The following is a 26,925-nucleotide window of genomic DNA, read 5'->3' as shown; positions in this document are numbered from 1 at the left end:
TTAAGAGGAGTTGAGTACGCTGTAGCTTTAAGATGATTGAGTGCGCTGTCCCTTTAAAATGCTTGATGAGGTGCTGCAGCAGCTTTGTCTTGACTGACGGGAACACTCTGAGTGGCGTTGCTGGGCACTAGAGGGTTAATGCAGGGAGCCACCGGCACCAGAGACTTACTTGCGATGATCGTTAGTATATGCAGAGTCTGCACTGCAGCGGATGCTTGACTGGGGACAGTGGAGCCGGACACAGCCGTCTGAACCTCCAATATGGCTGCGCCTGGAGAACTTCCTGTTTTGGTCCTTAAGGACATTTAGTTCCTTCTCGCAACACTGAAGAGGTGCTGCTGCTGGGGACTGATGGGGCGTAGCTGCGACCGCTTCAGCGCGCGGAAAACACCAGACTACATTTAACCCTTTCAGGTACTGACTTTGCAGACTCCACAATAGCAGTTAACAGTCTTTCTTTCACCTTCCCCTCTATTTCACCAGCCCCTCCAGTAACACTCTGCAGTAATAACAGTCCCGTACACTTTTCTGGTGCAAATTTCTGTCGCAACGGCATTCGATTTTTCTCCGACACAGTTCAGACTAGGGGAGAGGACTTGTGGCTTTGTGGCATATGGCACACACTCGAATCCTGTTCGTGATGCCAAAAGTTGTGGTGAGCCACGGGGTGTGAGGTGAGGTGTAAGGGGCAGATGGTATTAACCCCTTCGTGTTTGTGATGCCAAGGCGTGGTTTTCCTATATAACCACCAATATATCGCTAGTCGTAGGTCACGCAGGAGCAATAAAGAGTCCAAGGCCAGGTTAATGGTAACGGTAGCTTTGACTGAGGTTAGACAGGTGGTACAGTCTATACAGTTCAGCCAGTATCCCAGAGAGCTGGCCAGTGACACAGAGAGACCTCGCAGGATTGCTGGGACTTGCAGTAAGTAGACTGACTATTATGCAGGCCATGGTGACTAGATAGTAGACTTGACTTGACTGACTTGATGACTGACAATTAGATGACTTTAGCTTACTTGCAATTGACAGGTGGCTGCAGACTTTAGGTTTGAGGCCTCCAGTGCTCTGGACACACTCTGTAAGACGTCTTGACTCCACTGGACCTCAGGAACAAGAGCAATGAAAGAGCAAAGAGAGAGATTGCAGCTCCTCCCCATCTTATATAGGGGGCTTTGCAAGGAGCCCATTGGTTACTCCGGAGGTCACCTGGTCACTGGGTTCTCTGGGTCACTTTACTCATTATGTGAAAACCCTTTTATGGGAAACCTATATACACAGGGGGAGACACTACAGAAGAGCCCTGGGGACAGACAGGGACTCAACCTGAAGGGACAGAAGGACCATATCCTGTACTGGTACACAACACTTCCATTACTTATCAGCTGTTTAGAGGAAGTTGAGTTGCTTTTTTCTGTCTGACCACAGTACTCTCTGCTGCAAAGTACCCTTTAAAGACTACCACAATTCACAGCCACTGGGTGGCCACACATATACTATATATGGTACATCTCATGTTGAGCCATACGGACAGGTAAGAAAGGACATATCAGTATCATTATCTACCCTTTTTCCAGTTATATTTTACTCTTCATCCCCCCCCCCCAATGTTTCACCTTCTCCCCTCCCCACATATTATTACCCCCTAGGTATTATTTCACTCTTGGATATCACATCTCCTTCTGACAAACTCTATAAAAATATTGCATATACTGGCACATAATATGTATCAGTAATACATAATATGATATTGTTGTAAGGCTTTATTTTTCCTAAAAACTAGATTTTACAGTGAGCCAGCCCTATGATTTTAGCAGCCAATAACAATAACATGTCATAGGGAGGCCCTTCTTCAGGCTGAGATAAGTTGTGTTCCGTAGCTTGGCATGCTGCTTTACTAATGCTATTTTCTTGTTTTCACACAGAACTGAAGAAATGTTCATGCAGCTTAAGGAGATGAATGAGAAAGTTTTCTACATAAAGGATTCCCTGATATCTTTGGACAGTCAACTGGGACACTTACAAGACCTTTCAGCCTTGACAGTGGACACATTGAAAGTGATCTCAGCAGTGGATACATTACAAGTAGAAGAGGGGCTTATAAAAGACCAGAAAACATTGTCATGCCAGAAGATACCTCATAGTTGGAGTAATGTCACATGCTTTGAGAACAACAGACAGTATAATTATTACAGCGTGCCACCTTCACTGCTGAGGACATTGGCAAGGAGCCAGTGGCCTTCTGAGTGCCATGATCCTTCTGAGCAGATGTGTTCATATCCTTTACAAAATTGTAATACAAAAGATTCTGAGACAGAAAGTGACACTGTCACTTCTAAAACATCTTCAGAGAACAAGTCTTCACAGTATGGGAATTTTTTGCTGGTTCCCTCAAGTCCTGTTGGAAAGTTATATTCTGATGAACCTGTTTTGGAGTTTTCTGTTCCTGAAGTTTTTGATAGTGATGAGGCTGATTTCAAAGAAAGTAAAACCAAAGGTGATATTTGTACCCCTCAAACTGACCTTAATGCCAGTGGCCAAGAAGATTCAGGGAACGGTGTAACTCAAGTGGCAACCAAAGATGAGCTAAAGCTCCCACAAATATGTGTAGAACAACACACTGTTGACCTCGTTGGTGAAACATCTCTTGGTTGCTCGGCAGGAGGTTTTGTGAACTGGGCATTTTCAGAAGAAGGCGAAGTTGGAATATTTAATGGTGGCAAGAACCAGAAACGGTGCATTCACCCCAACCACTGTGAAGACTGTCAGTGTTTTAATAGCTTTGATCAAACGAGTCTTGTCAAGGGCACACATATACATTTTCATAGCTCTGGTAAAGATGTACAAACTGAGGCCCAGCATCAGAGGACCCCAGTCTGGGTCAGCACTTCTCCTATGAGCTGGAATTTCCGTAAAAGTCAAAAGGATAGGAAGCATGGGAAGATAAGTACAATAAAAGGTATAGAAATGTGTTTATAAAGTAAATACACGATAGCATTCTCCAGGAAACATATCATAGATGCTCAATAATAGTACTGTGCAGATTTTTATGCTTACTTATAACTTTTTGCTTCCTGTATTTGACTTCTTTTCTTTCAGAGTTTGCTAAAGGCCCTGAATTCAATCAAGTTGCATGGGCCAAAGAGAAAATCCGGAACACTTTCAGAAGATCAAACAAAGGGAAGAAAAAACAATCTCAGCTTCAAGTGCCTGTAAGTCTAATAAATTAATTATAAGCATTACCGTATCACCAAATCTGACTGACTTGTTACCAACAAAAATGGAGGCTTATATGCTAGGCAGTGTTCATCCATCCAAAATATAAGGACTGCAATAAGAGGTTGTCTTTTTAGATTTCAACATCTAATACCTAAAGAGAACCTGGCTGTCACCCCATTTTAGAACGCTAAACGCATGTGTAATAAAGCAAAGTGTACTTGCCCCTGGCTTCATCAATCTGACACAGACAGCATGTCCAAGCTTGGGGCTTCACTACAGTTGGGTATAAGGTTAAATACATTAAGCTAGCAGAATCAGGCAGGCAGGCCCCCGAACACCCTGCATAAAGGGTTGGTATAGTGGCTCAAAACCAGGTGACAGGTTCCCTTTAAAGAATTGACTGAATCTAATGCTGGGTTCACAGTAAATTTTATGTTTTACATTCAATGTACACATTTTTACCCATTGAAAATGATAAAAACATGCATGTTGAATGGATGCTAAAAATGAATTTGTCTAAAGTACATCATAGAAGTCAATAGGGGGATATGTGAAAGTGTGTCCATCATTTTTTTTTTTTGTTTGATTTGTGTGCATGGGCAATTTTACACATGATGCAACAAAATTTGCACCACTTTTCATCATTATTTTGTGCTGAAAGCATGATTTACCTCTCCAAGTTATTTTTAAACATCACCCATTATTTTTTGGCACATTGTATACCAGGTTTAACTTGGCGGATTGACAGCTTTTGGTATAGAGGCACCAAAGAAGCGCAAAATGTTTTAGGATGTACATTGCTTTTATTTATATCACTTAAAGGCTGGGTCAACATCCAGACTGAACAACATTTTAATTTATTTCCCAAAATGTTTACATTTACTTATACGTTTCTGTCCTTTGCATGTGTCCAGGCTGGGGCCAAAAATGAAAAACCAGTGTCCTGGCTAAGCAGTGCTTCCTGTTTTCCTTTCCACATATAGAAGCATTTGCTCAGCCAGTGACTGACAAAGACTTGTCATTGCTACAGTCAGTTATTGGCTGAGGGGAATTTTACTCTGTGTTGAAAGGAAAGCAACTGGGACCAGACACCATGAGACAGACAAGATGGTGGATCAGTGCAGATGAGTAAAAAAGTTTTTTTTTTTTTTTTTGCACAGCCTAGACACATATATTTATTTTATGCATGACAACCCCTTAAGTGGTTTCCAGTGTAATACAGGACAAAACAAGTCTTCCTGAGCAAAATAAACCCCTAAATCAGAATCCCCTGAATGGTATGAAAATAGCTTATCTAAACAAGAGAATCCCTTTAAAGAAGAACTCCATAAAAATTGTCCACTATACTGCCGGCAGTAAAAAAATAAAGATGTACATACCTCCGGTCTCCGCCGCAATCCTCTTCCTGGTTGCTGGTGGCCGGTGAGTCATACTGCGCACAGCCAATCACCGGCCGCAGTGAAGTCCCGACTCGGCCGGCGATAGGCTGAGCAGCAGTGTGAGAACGCTTCAGGACACAAAATTGTTCACTACACCAGCACCTGCTGCCGGGGCTGAAAACGTCACACTGCCGCTCAGCTTATCGCCGGCCAAGCTGGGACTTCACTGCGGCCGGTGACTGGCTAAGTGCAATATGACTCGCCGACCACCGGCAACCAGGAAGAGGATCTCGGCAGAGACCTGAGCCGGATACCGGAGGCCCTGGGGGAGAGGAGGAAGGTATATACATCTTTATTTTTTTTACTACCGGCAGTATGGGGGACAATTTTTATATTCTGGAGTTCTCCTTTAAGGCCATGATTAGACGGCATTAAATAAGGACGGACATTCCACAAATAGTGGGCACCAGTTGGAACATGCTGGTGCTAGGACCAATCTCTATAAACTACAATGCATTTCCGAGCAGATTCTGCCGAAAAAATGGAAATGTTTATTCTTTTGGCATACACCAGATCTTCCGCAGAAATTCCGCTGTGTGCAAGGTGCAGCAGAATCCCATTGCAAAAAAATAAAATTGGCTTGGTCCTTAAGGGATTAAGGCTGGGTTCACACACACTATTTTGGTAAGTATATTAGTCAGTATATTGTATTTAGCTAAAATCAGAAATGGAACCAACACCAAGAAAAACTATAATAGAAAGATTGATAAAATAGAATAAGATGAATAAAATCCTCCATTCTCTGTATGCCTTCTTAGGGTATCCAGCTGTCATGGAGAGAGGGAGTCACTTGCTTGGGCCTATAGAGGAAATATCAGGCCGGTCGCCTTAGAAGTAGCTTACAGCAATTATGTCACTTTTACTCCTTAATACTCCTTTCTGAAGCTCTTTGGCAATAGCTCTTCTATAACTCTATTCTGTAGTATTTTTAGTTAATGGACAAGAGCATCATCTGCTTATTTTATTTTTTTACTTTATGTTACATGTTTCAATAGTGGGAAGTCTGATTTAAGGAAGATGGGGGTGCTGTTAAAAATGACTTGAAACTCTGTGAAAAGAGAAATTCTAGGTTGTGATATTTAATGGTCTTTAGATTTCTGCTTTGCCATCTGTTTTAAATGAAGAAAACATTTACAAAATCTAGTGACCGAGAAATATTACACTGCACACTTGTTATGCTTGACTTTCTGTTCCTATTACCTAAGTGAATGTTGATAGTGTATGTTAGACTATCTGCGGGATTAGGAAACCCATTTTGTAATCTGTACATTGCAGAAATAGATAGTTTCATCATATTTGCATTTGCCAAGCTGGAGTGACATTGTCTTCAGGTTTAAACTGACCTGATGTTAATGGAAGATAAAATGTAAGGGGATATATCCCATGTCTGACCTTATTTATGCCTGTTCCCCCTTGCAGGTGATTACTGTTGATTGTTGCTCTCAGAGCACCCAGATGAGCTCAGAACCAGCAGAATGCTGCATCATGGAGAATGACGAAGAGGAACATAGAAGGAACAGGCTATCAGTATCCAGTTTTAATCAACTAAGTAAGTGCCCACCTGCTGCTGACAAAACAATATGATCTCCTTCCTAATATACATTAATCTCCCCAAGTAAGTATCGACTGTAACAAAGATAGGAGGGTCTCTTACTGGTACTTGCTGTCCTTATACAAGCACAGATTTTTCAAAATAACAAGATTAAAGTATTTGGACTTTAAAGTGGAGTGAAACACACATAGTACATTGATAACACAATCTTCATCTTGACTGAACTAACCAGTCACCACTAGGAAAAATAAGTTTGTATTTAAAGGTCTTCCAGCAAAGGCACCAATATTGTCCATGAGCCCAGCCTGTGATGAATACAGCTGGTGACTAGATGGCAGAACTGGGCTTACCGGTACTCAGATAACCCCAAGACTTATAGTGGAATCAGATAGGATGACAAGCCGGAAGTTACAATAAAAACATGCCAAACAATAAATACTGGAAGGTAACAAGAACAAGAAAAGCAAATCACCAGTGGATGTCTGAAATTCAAGATAATGGAATGAATGATGTTACAAAAAACAGTAATAATGGTGGCGGTCCGGAAATAAGCACATTACAAAACAGGACTGGCCTTAACTAACTATCCCTAATCATTTCCTAGACCTATCCCCTGGATTCTAACCAGTTACCAGTCAACTAACCTCATTGTCCCTCTAATGTCCCTGGACTTTTCAAAAAACAACAAGAAGGCTCTAAGACTCAAAAGCTGAACAAAACCTAAAATGCTGAAACTTGCAGAAAAACAAACTAAACAAGATTGAAACAACTTTTAAATACAAAAACCAAGATACCACAAACAAGAAGCAAAAAATACCAGATAAACTAGGGTCAAGAACCAAAGACTACCTAGCACATTCTGTAATATGCACAGACCTGCGCAAACCAGGGATCTATCAAGAGAGGCTAACCAATCAGAAAATTCTAAATAATCCAGGGCAGACAGTTAAGTTAGCCTATGCAGAGCAATGGATCAACTGAAACAGCTGCATAGCACCTGCCCTAAATACCTATGAGACAGAGGAAGGCAAAATTGCTGGGTATAATCATGCTATTTGTGACAGTATTCCAGTTATGGAGGTTACATGAGATTAGAAAAACATTGATCCTTTTTTTTATTTTTTTATTTAAGAAACAGCATCCCTCTTCTCCATGAGCGCTGCCTCATATTGCAGCTATGCTCCATTGAAATGAATGGGACTGAACTGTAATACCTAACACACCACCAATGGAAAAGAGTGGTGCTGTTTGTGGAAAATGCAGATGTTTTTCTAATCTCATACAACCCTTTTAAGCTATATTGACTTTACTATAACTGAAGTAGATATAACCAACTCCTGGACAATATTAGGCACAAATCACACTGCATTTTGTGATGACTTTCTCTCTTTCTGTTTTATTACATTTAATTTTGCTATATACAGAAGTATATTCAACTATGCTATTGTATACAGCACAAAAATGTATATATTGCAATGCCTTTTTTGTCAATGGGAAGTGGATTCAGCATAATTTTTTTAGCATTAATTAACATATAAATGTTTATTCTTCTTAAGTCTATACAATGTACATGTTAAAGTGTCAGCAAAAACTTTTAATAAAATGTAGAAAATAATATTATGGCCCTGATTTACTAAGAGTGTTGTGTAGGTTTCTTTGTGGGTTTTAATTCCCTACAATTTATTTTCCACGGTATTTACTAATGTTTCCCTACATTTTCCACTTTCCCTACATTTTGCTTTTTTTACACATGTTCTGATCTGTAGGGTTTTCCTCAGCTGAAATCCACCACATTTTCTGTGGAAATCTTAGTAAACATGTTGGGTTTTCTTGAAAACGTCAGGAACACACCGCTTCACCCCCCCTCCCATTCCAGATGGCCACGCCCCCTTTTAAGGTTTTCTCAGTAAAATGGAGAGTCAGTCGTGTTTTTTTCAATTCTGGCACAAATTCTGGCGCAGACAGAATTACTGGCGCACAACCCTAAAAAGCTTGTCGGGTTTGCAATAGTAAATGAGAGTCTATATGTATATTTGTAATATACATTGGTTAAAAAATGTGTATATTTTAGTCCCTGCAGCTATAACTTGTGTGTCTCTGTGAGGAGTCCAAATATAGAAAGTGGGAGCAGACAAGCAGGGCACTTCCTGTATTTGGTCTCTTCGCAGAGACACAAAGGCAACAGCTGCAGGGACAGCATTTTTTCACCCCAAATCTACATTTTTTTAAACCAATGTATATTACAGATATACATATAATAGTATTATCTATAATATATCAAAATTTTTTGCTAACAACAGGTACACTCAGTAGATCCAGTAATAATACTCTTTTCATCTAGTGGTTTCTTGAGGTTAAGCTGGTTAAAAATGACATGGCTAGTGACTTAAGCATACATTATATTATCCCTGGTATCTATAGTTTTTATTAATAAAATCTCTGCCGCCTAATAGTCTTAAGTTGCTGCCTATAAGTCTTAAGTTAAAGAGCAACTATCATTTCAGTTATTTATTTATTTTAAGCCTCCATGGTTTTGTTAGATTAAAAATTATTTTCCTGTTATATAGCCCCTAAGATCCCCCTTAATGGTCCGAAGCTATTTCTTATTCCCTCTATTTCAGGTAGCTGGACCAGATCTGAGCCAGTGGTACATACATAGTTACTTACTACCTTACTTTTCAAGCCAATCATATCACAGTACAAAATATATTCCAGATGGCATGGGGATGGAAAAAGTGTTACTGATGCACTTTTGTAAGGTGTTATGTGAACAGACATGAAAGAAACAGCAGGACAACAAAGAAAGGGTTACCCTAAGCACTGAACAGGCTAACACTGTGCCGGGGGATGATTTATAAACTGCACTACTTTAGATGGCATGTAGGAAGAAGGGGTTTCTGATGCACTGGCTTTGCAACTCCATAAAACAGCTCTAAAGGAGTGGTTTTATGGGGGGGGGGGTAAGGAGTCACTTATGGTAATGTTAGTGATTTGCAGACATGTTAGAAATCACATAGAATATCAAACAAAGGTAAGCTGCAGGAAACAACAATACCCATTGAAACATTGTATTCTAATTTATATATATATATATATATATATATATATATATATGTGTATATATATATATATATATATATATATATATATATACATACAGTATATATTAATATTAGTTTTTTTTACAAACCATTTCCGTGTTGTTAGATTAAGGCTACAATACACTCTATGTTTCTCATATGCACACGTGACTGTAGACAAAAAGACAGTTCTTTTTAATTTTTTTTTATCAGGTTTAGAGCACACGACTTATGTACGGCAGCAACTTAAGGCTCAAGAAATTGGAAGAAATCTATTACAGACAAATGAATACTTGAGACATTCCCGAGAGGTAAGTGCAGACTAGGTAATGCTTGAAAATGATAGTTTTACAACTTTTGGAGTAGTGATTATGTAAATATTGTCCCTAGTGATTTCACTAATCTTCAGAATGAATTGCTGTCAAAAACCTTGGATTTTGGACAAAACTATGGCCTATGCAGGGAATTTGGAGCCCTGTTTATTGTGAATTGTATATTCTGAGTGTATTGAAATAGCTTATTCTGATGGGTCAGTGAGAAAAACCTTACAATTAGATGTGTGTTTAATGGAGTAAAAAGCATAGAGAACACAAAGGAACTGATTTGTTGATGAATCTTTTTCATGTTGACTTAATGTTACTTTCTATGCACCTTCAATAATAATTTGCAAATGTTTATTGCATAATATAATTTGTCTGGACAAAACGCAAGGGGCTTTATAATGGTAAATACTGAATTTTCTCCTCAGCCTAAATAACAACTTATGCTCTTTCTGTAGGAGCTTCACAATAGCACAGCTCAGCTGAAAAGGAGTTCGTTGTAAGTACAGTAATCCAGACCAAATGAGTGACCTTATTCTTGCATTGTACGAAAGGTTTACCACATGCTCATTTTCTACAATACTGTGTTTACATTACCCACTTGAAGACGTTATTAAGACTCACCTACACACTGCAGCTTTGACAATGTATGAAGCATCTTATACATTCATTTATTGCTTAGTGTGCAGGAGATCGATTGTGAGATTATGTAAAAAGACTGCAAATAGCACAAAGTACAGTAGAAAGTGGGATGTTATGTAGGGAAGTGATAAGACAAAGTGCAGGTGTAATTTAGAGGTGACATAAAAGAAGACTTAATTAAATGAATCATCCCCTAACATATACTTGCCGATTGATTTTTTTGTAGCCTTTATAAACTGTAGATGGTAGAGAAAAAGGGACCATTTAAAGGTTAAAGAGGTACTCTGCCCTAGACATCTTATCTCCTATCCAAAGGATAGGGGATAAGATGTCTGATTACGGAGGTCCCGCGTGACGGACGTCACGCCCCCTCCCATAGACTTGCATTGAGGGGGCAGGATGTGATGTCACGAGGGGGCAGAGCCGTGATGTCACGATACTCCGGCCCCTGTTTCTTGAGTCATCACGCATGGGCAAACTTAGCTCCATGCAGTGATGACTCGGGGGGCTGCAGGAGAGATTGCAGGGGTCCCCATCAGCAGGACCCCCATGATCATACATCTTATCCCCTATCCTTTGGATAGGGGATAAGATGTCTAGGGCGGAGTACCCCTTTAAGTTGTCAACAACATATATAGAATCATTATTTTTCTCCTTTCTAGTAAACTTTGGGCAAGAAAATGTAGTACTGTTTTGTCAACTGTGTTCATTCAGGTCAGGTATACAAGGGCTGATTTCTCCAATTCATATATCAAAAGAAAGAACAGACCTTCAGAGAATTGTTGATGTCTTCCTTATGCTCATCAGAGGACTTTCTAAATGGCATGTACAAACCATTGTAACATATGTGGGATTTTAAGAGTGACAAATATTCTAGTGCAGAGTGCTAGGATCTACACAATGTTGTCTAAGTTGACTCTAGACCATATTCGTAGGACCTTAGTTTCTACACCCTGAAGGTGGCTTCAGGCGCTTCTTGGTTGCTTATTCCTTGTTTATGGGAAGAAAACTGTTCCTGAAATAGAATCTTGTAATGACATGAGTCGTGAGTTTTCATAAACTGACAAACACCTAGCGGGCATTTCATATGGTGAGGTATATCATTTTTACATCTAGGAATGTTGTGTTTTTTTATATTCCTAAATTTTATTTGTCACGTCTTTCCTTCAGTTTAACTCTTCAAACCATATTTGCTTATTTTATTGACAGTTACCTATTACATACTTTACATTCACGTAATCCAAAGGCAAATCTAAGATGTAAGATTGAGCTTCTGTTTAGTTACAGGCTTAAAATCATAGGGGGAGATAAATCAAAACCAGTCCAGAGGAAAAATTGCTGAGTTGCCCATAGCAACCAATCAGATTGATTCTTTCTTTTTTTAGAGGCCTTTTCAAAAACTGAAAGAAGCAATCTGGTTTCTATGGGCAATTCTGCAAATTTTCCTCTGGACAGGTTTTGATAAATCTCCCCCATTACACTATTCAGCAGGATAATATACTTCCTTGACAAGCACAGGTGATGGCCCGCTCAGCCAATCACCGGCTACATCAATGTCCCACCTCAGCCAATGATTGGCTGAGCAGGCTGTCACTTGGGCTCGTCCAGGAAGGTTGGAGCCAGAGTGTGCTGAGGACGGGTAAGTAGTCCTGGCCCCATACAGGAGATCGTGGGGGGTCCCAGCGGTTGGATAGGATAGGTTTCCTGATGATAGGGGTTAATTGTCAAATAAGTTCAGTAACCCTTTAAGTGTGCACTTCTCCCAGCTTGTTGTAATGATCTGCGGGTGTCTAAACACACTCAGACCAAAAACAATTAGGACTTTTGACCTGTCTCTGTGACATGTTGTAAAGTTTTGGTAAGTGCCAGGATTTTTTTTTTTTTAAATGACATGTAAACTTTTAATTGTAATATTTAGATTTCTTGGTATATATTAACTATTATATGATAACTATTGGTATTTATTGTGCTGCACATTAAAATTGACCTTTCTGTTTTTACTGTAGATTTAGAAGTTCAGATTCAAGTAAAAGTGAGTAAACATTAAACATTTGCTTGATCTAAGAATTCGTGTTTCCTTCCTTTTTGATGTAATTTTTTTGTTTGTATTTACCTACATAATGGCCCAGATTTACTAAGAGTGTCTGGTTATTTTCAGAGTGTTTTTTTTTCCCTGACCATTTTTTCTCACACCTATTTATCACCGTTTCGCACATGTTGGGAAAATACTGTCGCATGATATTTAATTCTGTTGCACAGGAAAAATAAAAGTAAATAAATGAAGCAAAGTAACTCTGCACCAGGATGTAACTTTACATTCATGGTCATTAAAGGGGTATTCTGGGCAAAAATATCTTATCCCCTATCGAAAGGATAGGGGATAAGATGTCTGATCGCGGGGGGGCCCGCCGCTGGGACCCCCGCCATCTCCCTGCAGCAGCCCGCATTCTATACGTAGCTGCGTCTGCAGTTTCTGAAACCGCGGGGCTTCCGAGACGGGGACTTGACGGCATACCCCCTCCATTCATGTCTATGGGAGGGGGCGTTGCGACCGCTACGCCCCCTCCCATAGAAATAAATGGAGGGGCGTGGCGTAACATCACGTCCCCCGTCTTGGAAGCCCAGTGGTTTCCGAAACTGCAGACGCAGCTACGCATAGAATGCGGTCTGCTGCAGGGAGATTGTGGGGGTCCCAGCGGTGGGCCCCCCGCGATCAGACATCTTATCCCCTATCCTTTCGATAGGTGATAAGATGTTTTTGCCCGGAATACCTCTTTAATGGGTTAACAAAGCCAAGATAAAAAAAAAATAATGAGAAATTCCAAAAAATTTAAATAAAATAAAAAATTTTATATAAAAAGCTTCTAAGGGGACAAAATAACAGGATTTTCCAAAAACCAACACTTTTTAACAGATTCCCCACACCTCAAGGCAGTCGGGTTTTCAAGTTCAGTATTTCACAGTTTTTCTGTCAAGTTTTCAAGAAAATGTCAGGAAGGCGTCCCTTATTATGCAAACCAAGCCCCTTTAGTCGAGGGTAAAAAAAAATACTCTGAGTAATTAGAAAACCCTCGGGTTTTTACCAGTAAAATGTGTCGCACAAAGTGTCGCAGAGAACCCGCAACACAAATTGTGCCGCATAACCTGATAAAAAGAGTCGGAATCAAGTTAGTAAATCAGGGCCAATATGTCAATGCAATAAAAGACATTTAGGGCATTTAAACTTTAGATTTTTTTTACTATACCGGTTTTGAGCCTCTGATATCAGTGTACAGAAACTCTGCCATGCAAAGGGCACCCAACAATCATGTCAACAGGCACCCAGTGCATGGTCAATAGCAAGTTTAGAACCATTAAAGGGGTACTTCGCCCCTAGATCTCTTATCCCCTATCCAAAAGAAAGGGGATAAGATGTCTGATTATAGGGGTTCTGCCGCTGGGAACCCCCACAATCTCTCCTGCAGCACCCCCTGTCATCTGGTGCATGGAGCAAGCTTCGCTCCGTGACTAATGACTTGCCATGCAGGGGCTGGAGGATTGTGACGTCATGGCCCCGCCCCCCTCAATGCAAGTTTATGGGAGAGGGCTTAGCGGCTGTCATACCCCCTCCTATAGACTTGCATTGAGGGTGTGGGGCATGACATCACGAGGGGGCAGAGATGTGACTTCACGATCCTCCGGCTCCAGTAGCACACTTTGTGCACCAGACAACAGGGGGGCTGAAGGAGAGATCGCAGGGTTCCCAGCGGCAGGACCCTCGTGATTAGATATCTTATCCCCTATCCTTTGGATGAGATGTCTAGGGGTGGAGTACCACTTTAAAAGGGTACTCCAGTATTTTAAAACTTGTCCCGTTGGGCAGGGAATGGTGCATCTCAGAGCTCACTTAGATCACTGCCCCTGCCTTTTAGGATGTCCACTTCTTTAACAGGATGGCTCCAACCATGGTGTTGGAGCCTACTCTACTACAGTGCAAGTTTGATTTTTTTTTTTAAAGTAGGACAGTAATAGAAAATCATGTAAACATTGGTATCATTTTAATCACATTGACGCACAGAATAAAGAAAACATGTCAGTTTTACAATAAAGTGCATAAAAAAAGTCAACTAGAAGTAAAAACAGTTTAGTGAGTATTAATGATTTATTGCATTACTGTGGTGCTATTTGGATACACTGTATGGTGCTACATGTCCCTCAGGGACTTTTGCTATGTGCAGTAGTTGTTAAAATTGTGCGCGGACACATTAAAGTCACAGAAGAAATACAGCACAAAGACTATGTAGGAGACTACAAGAAGGGAGACATCTTTAACCCCTTAACAACGCAGGTCGTAAATGTACGTCCTGGTGAGCTGGTACTTAACGCACCTGGATGTACATTTACGTCCTATACATAACCGCGAGCACTGGAGCAATGCTCGGGTCATGCACGGCAGGTCCCGGCTGCTGAGAGCAGCCAGGGATCTTCCAGTAATGGCGGACATCTGTGATCATGTGGATGTCCACCATTAACCCCTCAGATGCCATGATCAATACAGATCAAGGTATCTGCAGAAGTGCGGCACTAAATGTGGACGTTCGGATTGCCTGCAGCACTGCCGCGGCGATCCGATCATCTGTAATGGCGGATGGAGGTCCCCTCACCTGCCTCCGTCCGTCTCCCCTATGGGGACTATTAAAGTGTAATAATAAAAGTAAAAAATGAAAGTAAAAAAAAAATTGAAAAATCCCCTTCCCCAATAAAAATGTAAATTGTCGTTTTTTTCCCATTTTGCCCCCAAAAAGTGTAAAATTTTTTTTTTATAAACATATTTGGTATCGCCGCATGCGTAAATATCCGAACTATTAAAATATAATGTTAATTATCCCATATGGTGAACGGCATGAACGTAAAAACAAAAAAGTCCAAAAAGTCCCAATTTAAAAAATAAAAAAATTTGATAAAAAATGTATTAAAAGTTTTATATATGTAAATGTGGTATCAAAAAAAATTACAGATCACGGTGCAAAAAATGAGCCCTCATACCGCCGCATATACGGAAAATTTGCTAAATTGCGGTTTTCTTATAAATTTCCTCACACAAATAGTATTTTTTTTGATTGTGCCATTTTCATGGTAAAATGAATGAGATCATTTCAAAGGACAACTGGTTGCGCAAAAAACAAGCCCTCATACTAGTCTGTGGATGAAAATATAAAAGAGTTATGATTTTTAGAAGGCAAGGAGGAAAAAACGAGTCCTTAAGGCCCTAATGGGCTCAGTCCTTAAGGGGTTAAAGCGTATCCGTCAGATCCAACAGAATTTTTTTTTTAAGTATATCACTCAGTACCTAATCCTGACCATGTACATCTATTTTTTATGTGTCTAGCACCTTTATTTATTTATTTTTATTACACTTTTAGTGTGCGTTCACACGCTTTTTATTTTTGCGGGTTTTCCGCTGCGTATTTGAAAGTGAGAATCCGTTGAAGTCAGTAGGGACTGCGGCGGATTTTCCACAGCGTAAATTCCTCCGTGGAAAATCTGCTGCGGACAGCCGAGAAGAGCCTGCCCACTTTCAAATATGCAGCGGAAAACCTGCAAAAACTAAAAGCGTGTGAATGCACCCTTAATTTAGCTCCCTTGTCTAAATTCCTCTCAAAGGTAGGGGGCGTGGCCTAACTGTACAGGTCTCCACCCCCTGTGCACATTTGATAGCAAATAAAGTCTCACTCCATCTACAAGCTTGAGTCCCCAGCTATATCCATTTTGGACTTTGTATGCTTTTCCAGGTTGGCATTCTCGGATGATCACTTGCACACGCTGAGAGGATCGGTGCTTTCTCTCCTTTTCACTTCTGGTCAATGGCGTATGCGCAAATAAATTCCAAAGTCCAAAATAGCATATTTTTGGTCACTTTTTATATCATGAAAAAATAAATAATAATGAAAAAAAGCGATCAAAAAGTCTGATCAATATAAAAATGGTACCGATAAAAATGAGCCCTCATACTGGCCTGTACGTGGAAAAATAAAAAAGTTATAGGGGTCAGAAGATGACAATTTTAAATGTATAATTTTTCCTGCATATAGTTATGATTATTTTTAGAAGTACGACAAAATCAAACCTATATAAGTAGGGTGTAACAGAATAAAGATAAGATGTCATTTTTACCAAAAAATGCACTGCGTAGAAACAGACGCCCCCAAAGTTACAAAATGGCATTTTTTCTTCAATTAATTTTTTTCCACTTCGCTGTGGATTTTTTGGGGTAAAATGACTAATGTCACTGCAAAGTAGAATTGGTGATGCAAAAAATAAGCCATATTATGGAATTTTAGGTGCAAAATTAAAAGCGTTATGATTTTTAGAAGGTGATGAGGAAAAAATGAAAATGCAAAAACGGAAAAACCCTGCGTCCTTAAGAGATTAAAGGGAACCCCCTTAAATGACAGCAATCAGTAAATAGATTGAACAACACTTATTCCAAATCTTGAATTTCTATGTTCCTTCTCACTTGCACCCCCCTGCTGTAAGCTGACAAACTCATAAGTCTTAAAAGTCCTCTTCATTATATTGTGTAGCTTAGTCTTAGGCTGAGAGGATGAGGGGACAGAGACCCTTAAACTCTTCTGTTTGAATAGTTTTCTGTTGTTTTTATATGTTTAATATTTTTTAAAATATGAACTGGTTCATTGCTACAAAAACAATATAAGAATGATACAGACATTTCCAGGATTACAGAAAGGTCCATATTATGTCATTTAATATATTTTTCATGTATAATAACTAAATGAAAATACTAAGGTGACATCATTATATGAAGGGGCGCTAATAATCGTGCTCTGTTGGCAATGTTATCGAGGTAATGGAATGAGAGAGATGCTAAAATTGATGTGGAAGAGCTGATCTGAATGCTCTCTTAGTCCTGGAAGTATTAGATATTCATTTGCTGGTTTCAACAGCACTGGGGAATTATTACTGAAAATCAATACGTAAATTATGAGTCCATTACAATGACTTTCATCCATTTTATTGCAGAAATGTCGGCTTCTTTAAAAGCCTCTCAAGACTTAAACAATCATTACTCAGGTAAGTCAAAGGGGAAAAGTCATGTAGCTAAAATGAAGTTGTTAAATCTCCTTGTAGCCCTTAGAAAACATATGTATGCCAAGCCCAATTTGTCCCCACTTTTGGCCAGTTAAATAGAAACCTCAACCTAGAGACTAGGGGGAGATTTACCAAGTAAAATGTGTCAAAATTCTATAATAGATGGTGCCAGAAGGGGATTGAACAGTTTTTGTGCAGATGCAAGTCCTAGCCTGACTGCGGGTTTCATGACCTGAACTAACAGCTGTCAATTCGGGTAAGAAATCCTGCAGTTGGGCTGGTACTGGTGGCCATAATAAGGTCCCAAAATTTGTATTATTCTAGTATGAAACTGGCCGTCTAGGTGGAAGGAATCAATACAAAATCTAACTTTATTAAGTATATGTCTACCACTGACATTCAATTTTTATTTTGTTTTGTTTTAATCTTAAACTTTGGTAGAGGTGATACATTAATATTAATACCAATACTATGTATATGTGATATGCAATGCAATGCAAACAGCACAAAAAGTATTGTTGATTCTTTAAATGGACACTGCCATGAAATAAAAAAATTGATATGTTGTAGTACTTAAGCACTACAACATATCTATAATATACTTTAATTAAAAAAAGGGATTTTAAACCAGTTTAAAATCACTTTTAAATTCGGCCACTAGGGGTCGCCCTCCTAGTGGCCGAATGCATTCAGCAGTGATGTCACTACAGAATTTCGACTCATTGAAGCCTGGCAATGATTCGAAATTCAGTCACTGTGGTGCTCGCTCCCACCTGTCAATCAAACAGGCGGGAGCGAGCGCTTTGAAGGAAGTGGATGCGCGCAGGCTCCCGGGGACAAGGTAAAGTATTATGCCGGGGGGGGGGGGGGGGGGGTTGCGTGTTCACCTATACAGTATGCCTCCAGTTTCCCCACTACAACTCCCAGCATGCCCTGACAGCCAATAGATGTCCGGGCAATCTAGGAGTTGTAGTGGGGAAACAGCTGGAGGGACACTGAATAGGTGAACTAAGGGGGGTGGGGAGGGGGAGTGGGTTGAGCGGAGCGGCGGGGCTGGGGGGGTTGCGGGCTGCGCGGCAGGGAGGGGATACACTTAATGGGTGAACTAAGGGGGAGGGGGAGTGAGTTGAGCGGCTCAACGGGGCCTGGGGGGTTGCGGGGTGCGCGGCGGGGAGCGGTATGTACGGCCATCACAGATCTGCTGTTCACCCATACAGGGTGCCTCCAGTTGTTTCCCCACTACAACTCCCAGCATGCCCTGACAGCCAATAGATGTCAGGGCAAGCTGGGAGTTGCAGTGGGGAAACAGCTGGAGGCGCCCTGTATAGGTGAACTACGGGCGGAAGTGTCGGCCCCAGCAGGCATCAGTGACGTCGTGCCTGCTGGACAAGTCTGCCTGGTAGTGAGCACACTACCAGGCAGACAAAAAGGCATTTTTAATATGCAAAAAAAAAATTAAAGGCAGGGAGGGGGTTAGGGATAGATGGGTAATAGGCAGGGACAGAAAAAAGAAAAAGTGATGGTGGGAGCTACCCTTTAAATGTAAAAAGTACATTTCCATTTTTTTGTTTCAGCGGTGGAAAGAAATAACTTGATGAGACTTGCACAGACAATACCATTTACCCCAGTGCATCTCTTTGGTGAGCTCTAATTTTTCAACATACCACATTGTTTGTGCCTGTGTTTTATTGACCAGATCAGAGATGTCATTTTACTTAAAAAAAAAGCTGTGATTTTTTTTTACCTCTAATCTTTTTGTGATTTGGATTGTTTATCTGTCTTAAGATGTAAAATAAATTAATAAATAGATAATTCAATTGGAGATTATCTTTCCACCAACCCCTTTTTATTTATTTTATGGTATATTATTTATTTATATGTGAACATTTAAAGTTTTCATTTGTAAGCAATACCTTTTCAAGTAAAATTTTCTTATTTTATAGATCAAGACTTAATATTTTTTTTTAATCAATAAAACTATATTTATTTATTTTATATCCCTAAATATATATATATATATATATATATATATATATATATATATGCTTTATATATATATATATATATATATATATATATATATATATATATATATAAATTCATTAGCATAAAGGTGCTTAGTCAATCCTCTAGTACATATTTCAATCTTTGGCAAATACCAAAAGCAACGGAGAGCGCAGAGTGCTCACGTTTCCACAGGCTCTCACGGCACTAGGACATGAGAGTCAAAATAATTGAATATTCGTATAAATATTTTTCATTGTGTGGCATAGAGAGGAGGCAGGGAAGCTCGGTAAGCGGGCTCCCCGCCTCCATTGCACACAGAAGAGCAGTAGCAATACAGTAACGGAGGGCCATAACTCTCTGTATTTCTCCTTTTCACCTGCACTATAACCCAGTATATTGGTGTATAGTGCAGGTCAACAGCCTGTCAGTTTCCCTTTAACCTCTTGGGGACACAGGGCGTATGCATATGCTCTGCATCCCCGATCCTTAAGGAATACCTGGTATGCCCTGGTCCGGTATAATGGGTTCAAACCGTTCTCGGTGGGTCCCGGTTGCTACAGGCAGCCAGGACCCACGGCTAATGCCGCGCATGACCGATCGGGCCAATGCCCAACATTAACCCTTTAGATGCCGTGATCAAAGTTGATCACATCGTCTAAAACGAAAGTAAAAGAATCCAGGCAGCTCAGCTGAGCTGATTGAGACTATTGCAACAAAATTACAATGTCCCGATCAGCTTACTGGACAATGGGAGGGTCCTCACCTGCCTCTCCATTGTCCGATCGGCGATCTACTACTCCATGCTAGAGCAGCAGATCGCTGGTTACACTGATCAGTGCTTTGCAATGGCAAAGCACTGATCAGTGTATGCAATCAGAAGATTGCATGTTTAATAACTATGGGGAAAAAAAAAGTGTAATTTTTTTTTATAAAAGTTCATTAACCCCTTCCCTATTAAAAGTTTAAATCACCCCCCTTTTCCCATTTTTTAAATAAAATAATGAAATAAAGAATAAAAATAATCATATTTGGTACCGCCGCGTGCATAAATGTCTCACCTATTAAAATATTAGATTAGCTAAACCACACGGTCGATGGCGTACATGTAAAAAAAATTCCAAATCCAAAATTGTTCATTTTTGGTCACTTCATATACCATAAAAATATTAATAAAATCAAAAGTCCCATCAAAACAAAAATGTAACCGATAAAAACTACAGATGATGGCATAAAAAATGAGCCCTTATACCGCCCCGTACACGGAAAAATAAAAAAGTTATAAGGGTCATAAGATGCCAATTTTAAACTAACTAATTTGGGGTCTGGGTCTGATTACCGACAACCACAGGGCCGGCGGCGTGTGACGTCACGCCTCCGTCTCCGTGTGATGTCACTCTCCGCCCCTCAATGCAAGCCTATGGGAGGGGGCGTGACAGCTGTCACGCCCCCTCCCATAGGCTTGCATTGAGGGGCAGAGCATGACATCACACTGGGGCGGAGGCGTGACGTCACACGCCGCCGGCCCTGTGGTCGCCGATAATCAGACCCAGAGGGGACAGCTCCGGGGACTGGTTTTAACTGGGATGCTGCGTGCAAGATCACGGGGGTCCCCAGTGGCGGGACCCCCACGATCAGGCATCTTATCCCCTATCCTTTCAATAGGGGATAGATGTCTAAGTGCTGGAGTACCCCTTTAAAGTAATAAATATTATCAGACTGGACAGTAATACAGAGGTGGGCTACTAAATGTGTGCCTTTAATACATACCTTTACATGCACTACAGTAACTTTTTCTAGCATCTTTGTCTTACAGCTGGAGAAGAGGTTACTGTATATAGACTTGAAGAGAGTTCGCCAACCAGTCTGGATAAAAGCATGTCCTCATGGTCTCAGAAAGGAATGGCAGCAATGCTTCAGGTCCTTTCTCCTGAAGAAATGGATGGAGGTCTGCGCAGAGCTCTAAAAGTAGTCTGTACATGGTCGGAACATGATGTTTTGGATCCCGGAAAAGTCTTCATAGTCAAATCATTTCTTCCTGAAGTGGTGCAAACATGGCAGAAGGTTTTCTGTGGTGACACTGTATTGCAACTTTGTCTAAGGGTAATAACAATTTATGGACATATTAGAGAAAGAAATTAACAATTTTTTCACATATATTTTAAAGACATTTAAAGGGTACCTCTCATCAAATAAACTTTTGATATATTTTAGATTAATGAATGTTGAATAACTTTCCAATAGCATGGTAATGAAAAATATGCTTCTTTTTATTGTATTTTTCCCGATCAGTCCTGTCAGCAAGATTTCTGACTCATGCTGGAGTCCTAAACACTCAGAGCTGCCAGCCTGCTTTGTTCACAGCCAAACAGGCTGTGAACAAAGCAGACTGGCAGCTCGTAGTGTTTAGGACTCCAGCATGAGTCTGAAATGCTTGCTGCCAGGACTGGTAGGGAGACCCCTAGTGGTAATTTCTTCAAAGTGGAAAATTAAATAGAAAGAAGCATATTTTTTCATAACATGCAATTGTAAAGTTATTCTGCATACATTAATCTATAATATATCAAAAGTTTTTTTGATGAGAGGTACCCTTTAAGTCTTTAAAAATACTTAGTTTTTCCATAAGGTATGACTATAGTTTCCAAATAATGTAAAAATATTGGAAAACCCACGATTGTGCCTCATTTATCAAAATACTCTATAAGAAATATTGGATTTCCATTCCCATGTATTAAAAATGGCCACATATTAGTAAATTGCAATAGTGGCGGCTAAAGTTCTACCCATTAAAAAAGTGAAAATGTTATGTGAAAATGTGAAATCCACCTCGTTGCTGGGGTTAAAGGGAGTCCATGACCAGTTTTGGCAAAAGTAAACTGCTGACAATGCAGAATAGAGGATGTTATTTTGTAATGAATGGTACCTTTAATATGTTGATGCGCTGCATTGTTTTCTAGGAAAATGTTTTTATTTATTATGCAAATAAGCTCTTAGATGCACAGGGGGCATGACTATCTTGAGGAACACTGCTATGCCCACCCAGACCCCTACCATCTCATCTTTCTGATTTTTTTAGGTCAAGCATGGTTGTAGGACAAGATTTGAGAGGTCTGTATGGGAACAGAGGTGCTCTTAGAGATACAGTCATGATCTCAGTGCACAGAAGAGCTTATTTGCATATAAAATACATAAAAGACACAGCACATCAAGACACTAAAGGTAGAATTCTATAACATAGGTAACCTTCAGCACTTCAGATGTTTTGGACTATATCTCCTATGATGCTCTTACAACCAAGATGCTGAAAAAGCATAATCGGAGATGTAGTCCAAAACATCTGTAGTGGCAAAGGGTTGCCTATGCCTGCCCTATAACATCCTCTATTAATCAAAAGCAGAAGTTTAATTTCACACAAACTGGTGGAATATTAAAGGGGTATTCTGGTGGAAATTATTTTTTAATTTAAATCAACTGGTGCCAGAAAGTGAAACAGATTTGTAAATGACTTCTATTAAAAAATCTTAATCCTTCCAGTACTTATTAGTTGCTGAATACTACAAAGGAAAGTCTTTTCTTTTTGGAACACAGAGCTCTCTGCTGACATCACGAGCACAGTGCTCTCTGCTAACAGAGAGAAGATAGAAGTAATTTACAAATCTGCTTAACTTTCTGGCATCAGTTGATTAAAAAAAAAAAAAAAGGTTTCCACCAGAGTACCCCCTTAATAGGCATGCAGGTGGTGAGCCATAGCAATGGACATGGGGGGCAGTGAGTGATCAGCTGTAATCGGTGGGTAAGCCTGGTAGTAAGTCAGTAAGTCTTCCGTTTCCTTGGAGCTCCACCACAGGGCATATATAACATTACATAACCCCTATTTACATCAATGGATTGTCTTTGTAATGCAGGACACGATAGATCCTCTAGACCAAGAGAGGCCTTTTTAGTTGCTCGCTGTTTTGGCCAAAAGATAATGGCCCTGAACAGGGGATCTTCCTAATAGTATATACAACAATAGTTTTTTTTTTATACTTGACAACCCCTTTGAAGGCACATCTACTTTTACATGCAATGCTAACCCCTGTATCTCTTCCCTAATCTCCATTCTTGTTACTTTCCTTTTAGTACTGGAATAATAAAGAAATGATTCATTTCAGTCTTCCATAGATTCTAAATGAATTGTATGTGCTCCAAAAAGACATCTATAAAGTACACAAAGGCAGCAGTGGCATTTATAGAGGGGTAATATTTCATGTCCTATGGGTGCCCTGATTTCCACTCCAGCAACTGATAGTCCTAATTATACTACTAATTGCTGTCATTCTATTGGGTGTCACCAGCTGCTTTGCATACATCCTTTCTCTACCAAGCAGCATCATGCAGGCAGCGCCAACCAGTATAGGTGCAATCCCTGGGTCTGTATCCAGGCAAGAAATGATACAGAAATAGCAAAAGGTTTCACCTAGGCAAAAAGACTAATGAAAACCATTAAGGTTAATATGTATGCTTTACATCATATAGGAAATTCAGCAACAGAGGGCTGCACAGAAGCTGATCTACACCTTCAATCAGTTGAAACCGCACAGTATACCCTATAAATTGAGGTAATAATACAGTTCTATTGTAATGTTAGCAGGCAATATGTCACACTATATGTATATTGGTCATTTTCACCTGTACCTGCCCATGGTAACGTGAGGTCACGTGTCCATTGTGTGTTCTATTGTGTTGAACTATAACATCTATGCTAGCTTCATCCATAGTGTTTACTTAAAGCATAAGCAGAAGTTTAAAAATATAAAACACACTTTAAAATTGTGTTTTCTTCTTTATGGTTTTCTTCTTCACATGTGGTGTATTTTTTAGCTCAGAGATGGCTATTATGTTTTAGACACGTTTTACATACTTTTTTACTGGGTCTAAGAATAGGCTGTGGAATCGGTGAGTGGTTGCTGTGTAAAAATGGGTGTGGCTTAAATGCACCAAAATATTGGTGTACAATTCTGGTTTGGAGTAAGCCAACTAATAGTTGGTCTGAATTTAGAATAAACAGATGCTGTATTTCCTAAATACTTCCATCTTTCAAAAATATCACTCACAGTTGATGGTGGAAGATCTAAGAGGAAAAACATTTTACAAATGGATTTGTTGCAGTACTGCCATCCTATTAGGCTATGTTCAGATGCTAGAATGCTTTGGCTATGAATTCAGGCTTTGCATTCTGTGCGGAGTCTACAGAAAGAATTAACAGGTTCATTCTTTCTGCGTACATGTAAATCGGAATTTCAGTGTCCAATGTGTCCATGTGCACAGCGCAGTAGAATCCGTTGTATTCAATGGAACTCTGCTGCAGTGGAATCTCCGAGCAGAATTTCAAGCATAATTCCACATGAAAATTCCAATGTGTGAACATAGCCTTATAGTACCAAGCAGTAATTCAGTAAGCTTTTTAGAATGACCTATTCCTTTACAAATGTGGACTACATTATTAGGTGTTTGATTGATGATATAAACTAGAGATGAGCGAATTTTAGAAAAATTCGATTCGGCCGAATTTTCCCCAAAAAATAGTTTCGGTCCGAATTTATTTGAGGGGAATCGCTATGAAAAACGGCTATTTCTGGCCTACAGAGAGCCTCAATAGGGGTGTAGAACACTTTGCCTTGCTGTAACGCGCATAGGGTGTGTGCTGGGTTAGTGAAATAATACTGTTATTCAGTGTGACATGCAGATCAGAGGCGTCGCTATTAGAATCACTTTCGCAGACCGGCACAATGACAGAGCCTGGAGGTGGCAACAGTATGAGGAGACCATATAGTGGCTGAATGACACAGCGTGGAGGTGGCGGCAGCATGACAGGAGCACATTTAGCTTCTGTGCCATTGGATGAGTGAGTGCATACTGTGGTCTCTTGGACATGGCTTTGCCGATGGATTGCTGGCAGAGTCAAAGTAGGAGGAACAGGAGCATCTGGAGTGACAGAAGGAGGGTATGACACACAGCTCCCTTCAGCTGAGGTGGTGGAGCTTTGGCTGGCTGAAAAAGGGAGTTGCATGCTTGGCACTGGATGATGCAGCAGGCTGGACCACCACATCGGAGCCACGGTTCTCCCAGGCCACATTATGGTGATGCTGCAGGGCCGTGGTGCAAACATTTGAACCCTGGCCATGCATCACCTTCTGCCGATACATCTTGCATGTGGCCAGGTCAATATCCTCTGGATGCTTGATGAAAAACTGCCACATCGCTGAGTAGCCGATTTTCCCACCAACAGTCTGCACTGATCTACTGCTACTGCCGCCGAATCCAGGAACCCCTGTCCAACTACCACCTGGGAAGGTAGGCTGCTGCAAAGCAGCTGGTCTACCCCGGGCACTTTGGTTCCAGAATTTCCACTTCTGCCCCCATACTGACTGCCAACCATGCTACCAGCTTGCTGGCTCAGCTGCTGCCTCATGGGCAACCTGCAACCGTCTTCTCCTGATGATGATGAAGCCCCTTCTGCACCCAGCTCCCAAGTGCGATTGGCTTCATCATCATCGAGTTGTGTCTGAACGTCACTGATGTCCTCTTCAGGTTCCTCAACAGTGTCTGCTTCAGGAGCCTGAACGCTCACAACACCACCTCCCACGCCACTCTCCTCATCACTACTTGCCCGCCTAGCGGAGGAGGAGGCGGATGTCTCCTCCACTTCTTGGCTGGGCAGTAGCTGCTGACTGTCCTCTAGTAGATCGTCCTCACTAAATAGTGGAGCTGAACCCACAGCATAAGATACTTCTGTGGGGGAGGGAGCAGCATAGGACAGAGGCAATTGGAGGACAGAGACTGCTCCCAGGTCATGCCAACTGAGGGTTGTGTCTGAGGAACCCACTGACTGTTGACTGAGGGTGTCGGGTGTCACTTGTGATGAAGTGGATGACAGTGTTAACCGATGACGGCAGATGGGTTGCTGGTCGAGACACGACCGCTAGAGCTCAGGCCTCTCGCTGCGACTCCTACTGCCACTCACCCCTAGTCTGCTGCGACCTCTGCCTGATGAATTTAGGCATCTGCCACTTCTATGTGCACATCCTGGCACTTTTCTGCTTGACATACTTAGTGCTTATGAGGGGAGTACAATATGCTCCACTACGCTTAAAACAGTATTTGTCTAGAACAGCAGCAGGTGTGTACTTTTGGCTGGCCTTTCACAGTATCTAGGTCCTTAAGACTTTAACAGGAACATAATAGTTCACCAGTTAGATGTACGTATGTGGTATGCACTTATGAGGGGAGGACAATGCACTCCAATATACTTAAAACAGTATTGGTCTACAACACCAGCAGGTGTGTATTTTTGGCTGGCCTTTATCTAGGCCCTTAAGACTTTAACAGGAGCAAAATGGTACACCACTTAGATGTACGCACAGGTTACACTTAATAGAGGACAATATGCTTTTAGTGGCTGTCTGCTATTAGCTTTTCAGTTGTTGTATACACACCAGTGCTGCAGCAATATGCTTAACTGGCTGGCTGCTATTAGCTTTTCAGTTGTTGTATACACACCAGTGCTGCAGCACACAGTCGCTGTGTACTACACCCAAA

At 40.7% G+C, this 26,925-nt stretch overlaps 1 protein-coding gene across 1 annotated transcript in view; it reads left to right on the top strand.

The window, feature by feature from the left end:
- Positions 1-26,925, top strand: part of TRPM6 (transient receptor potential cation channel subfamily M member 6) — a 225,216-nt gene that overhangs the window by 156,218 nt on the left and 42,073 nt on the right. Inside the window, exons 26-35 of the mRNA XM_056523253.1 lie at positions 1,925-2,958; positions 3,099-3,211; positions 6,077-6,206; positions 9,503-9,600; positions 10,068-10,108; positions 12,258-12,283; positions 17,272-17,322; positions 18,915-18,980; positions 21,161-21,447; positions 23,863-23,945. Coding sequence (XP_056379228.1) covers positions 1,925-2,958; positions 3,099-3,211; positions 6,077-6,206; positions 9,503-9,600; positions 10,068-10,108; positions 12,258-12,283; positions 17,272-17,322; positions 18,915-18,980; positions 21,161-21,447; positions 23,863-23,945 — 1,929 coding nt within the window. The remainder of the gene's footprint in view (positions 1-1,924; positions 2,959-3,098; positions 3,212-6,076; positions 6,207-9,502; positions 9,601-10,067; positions 10,109-12,257; positions 12,284-17,271; positions 17,323-18,914; positions 18,981-21,160; positions 21,448-23,862; positions 23,946-26,925) is intronic.

This window comes from Hyla sarda, chromosome 1 (assembly GCF_029499605.1).
Source record: "Hyla sarda isolate aHylSar1 chromosome 1, aHylSar1.hap1, whole genome shotgun sequence".
NCBI classification, from domain to species: Eukaryota; Metazoa; Chordata; class Amphibia; order Anura; family Hylidae; genus Hyla; species Hyla sarda.
This window is presented reverse-complemented; position numbering and strand designations above follow the sequence as displayed.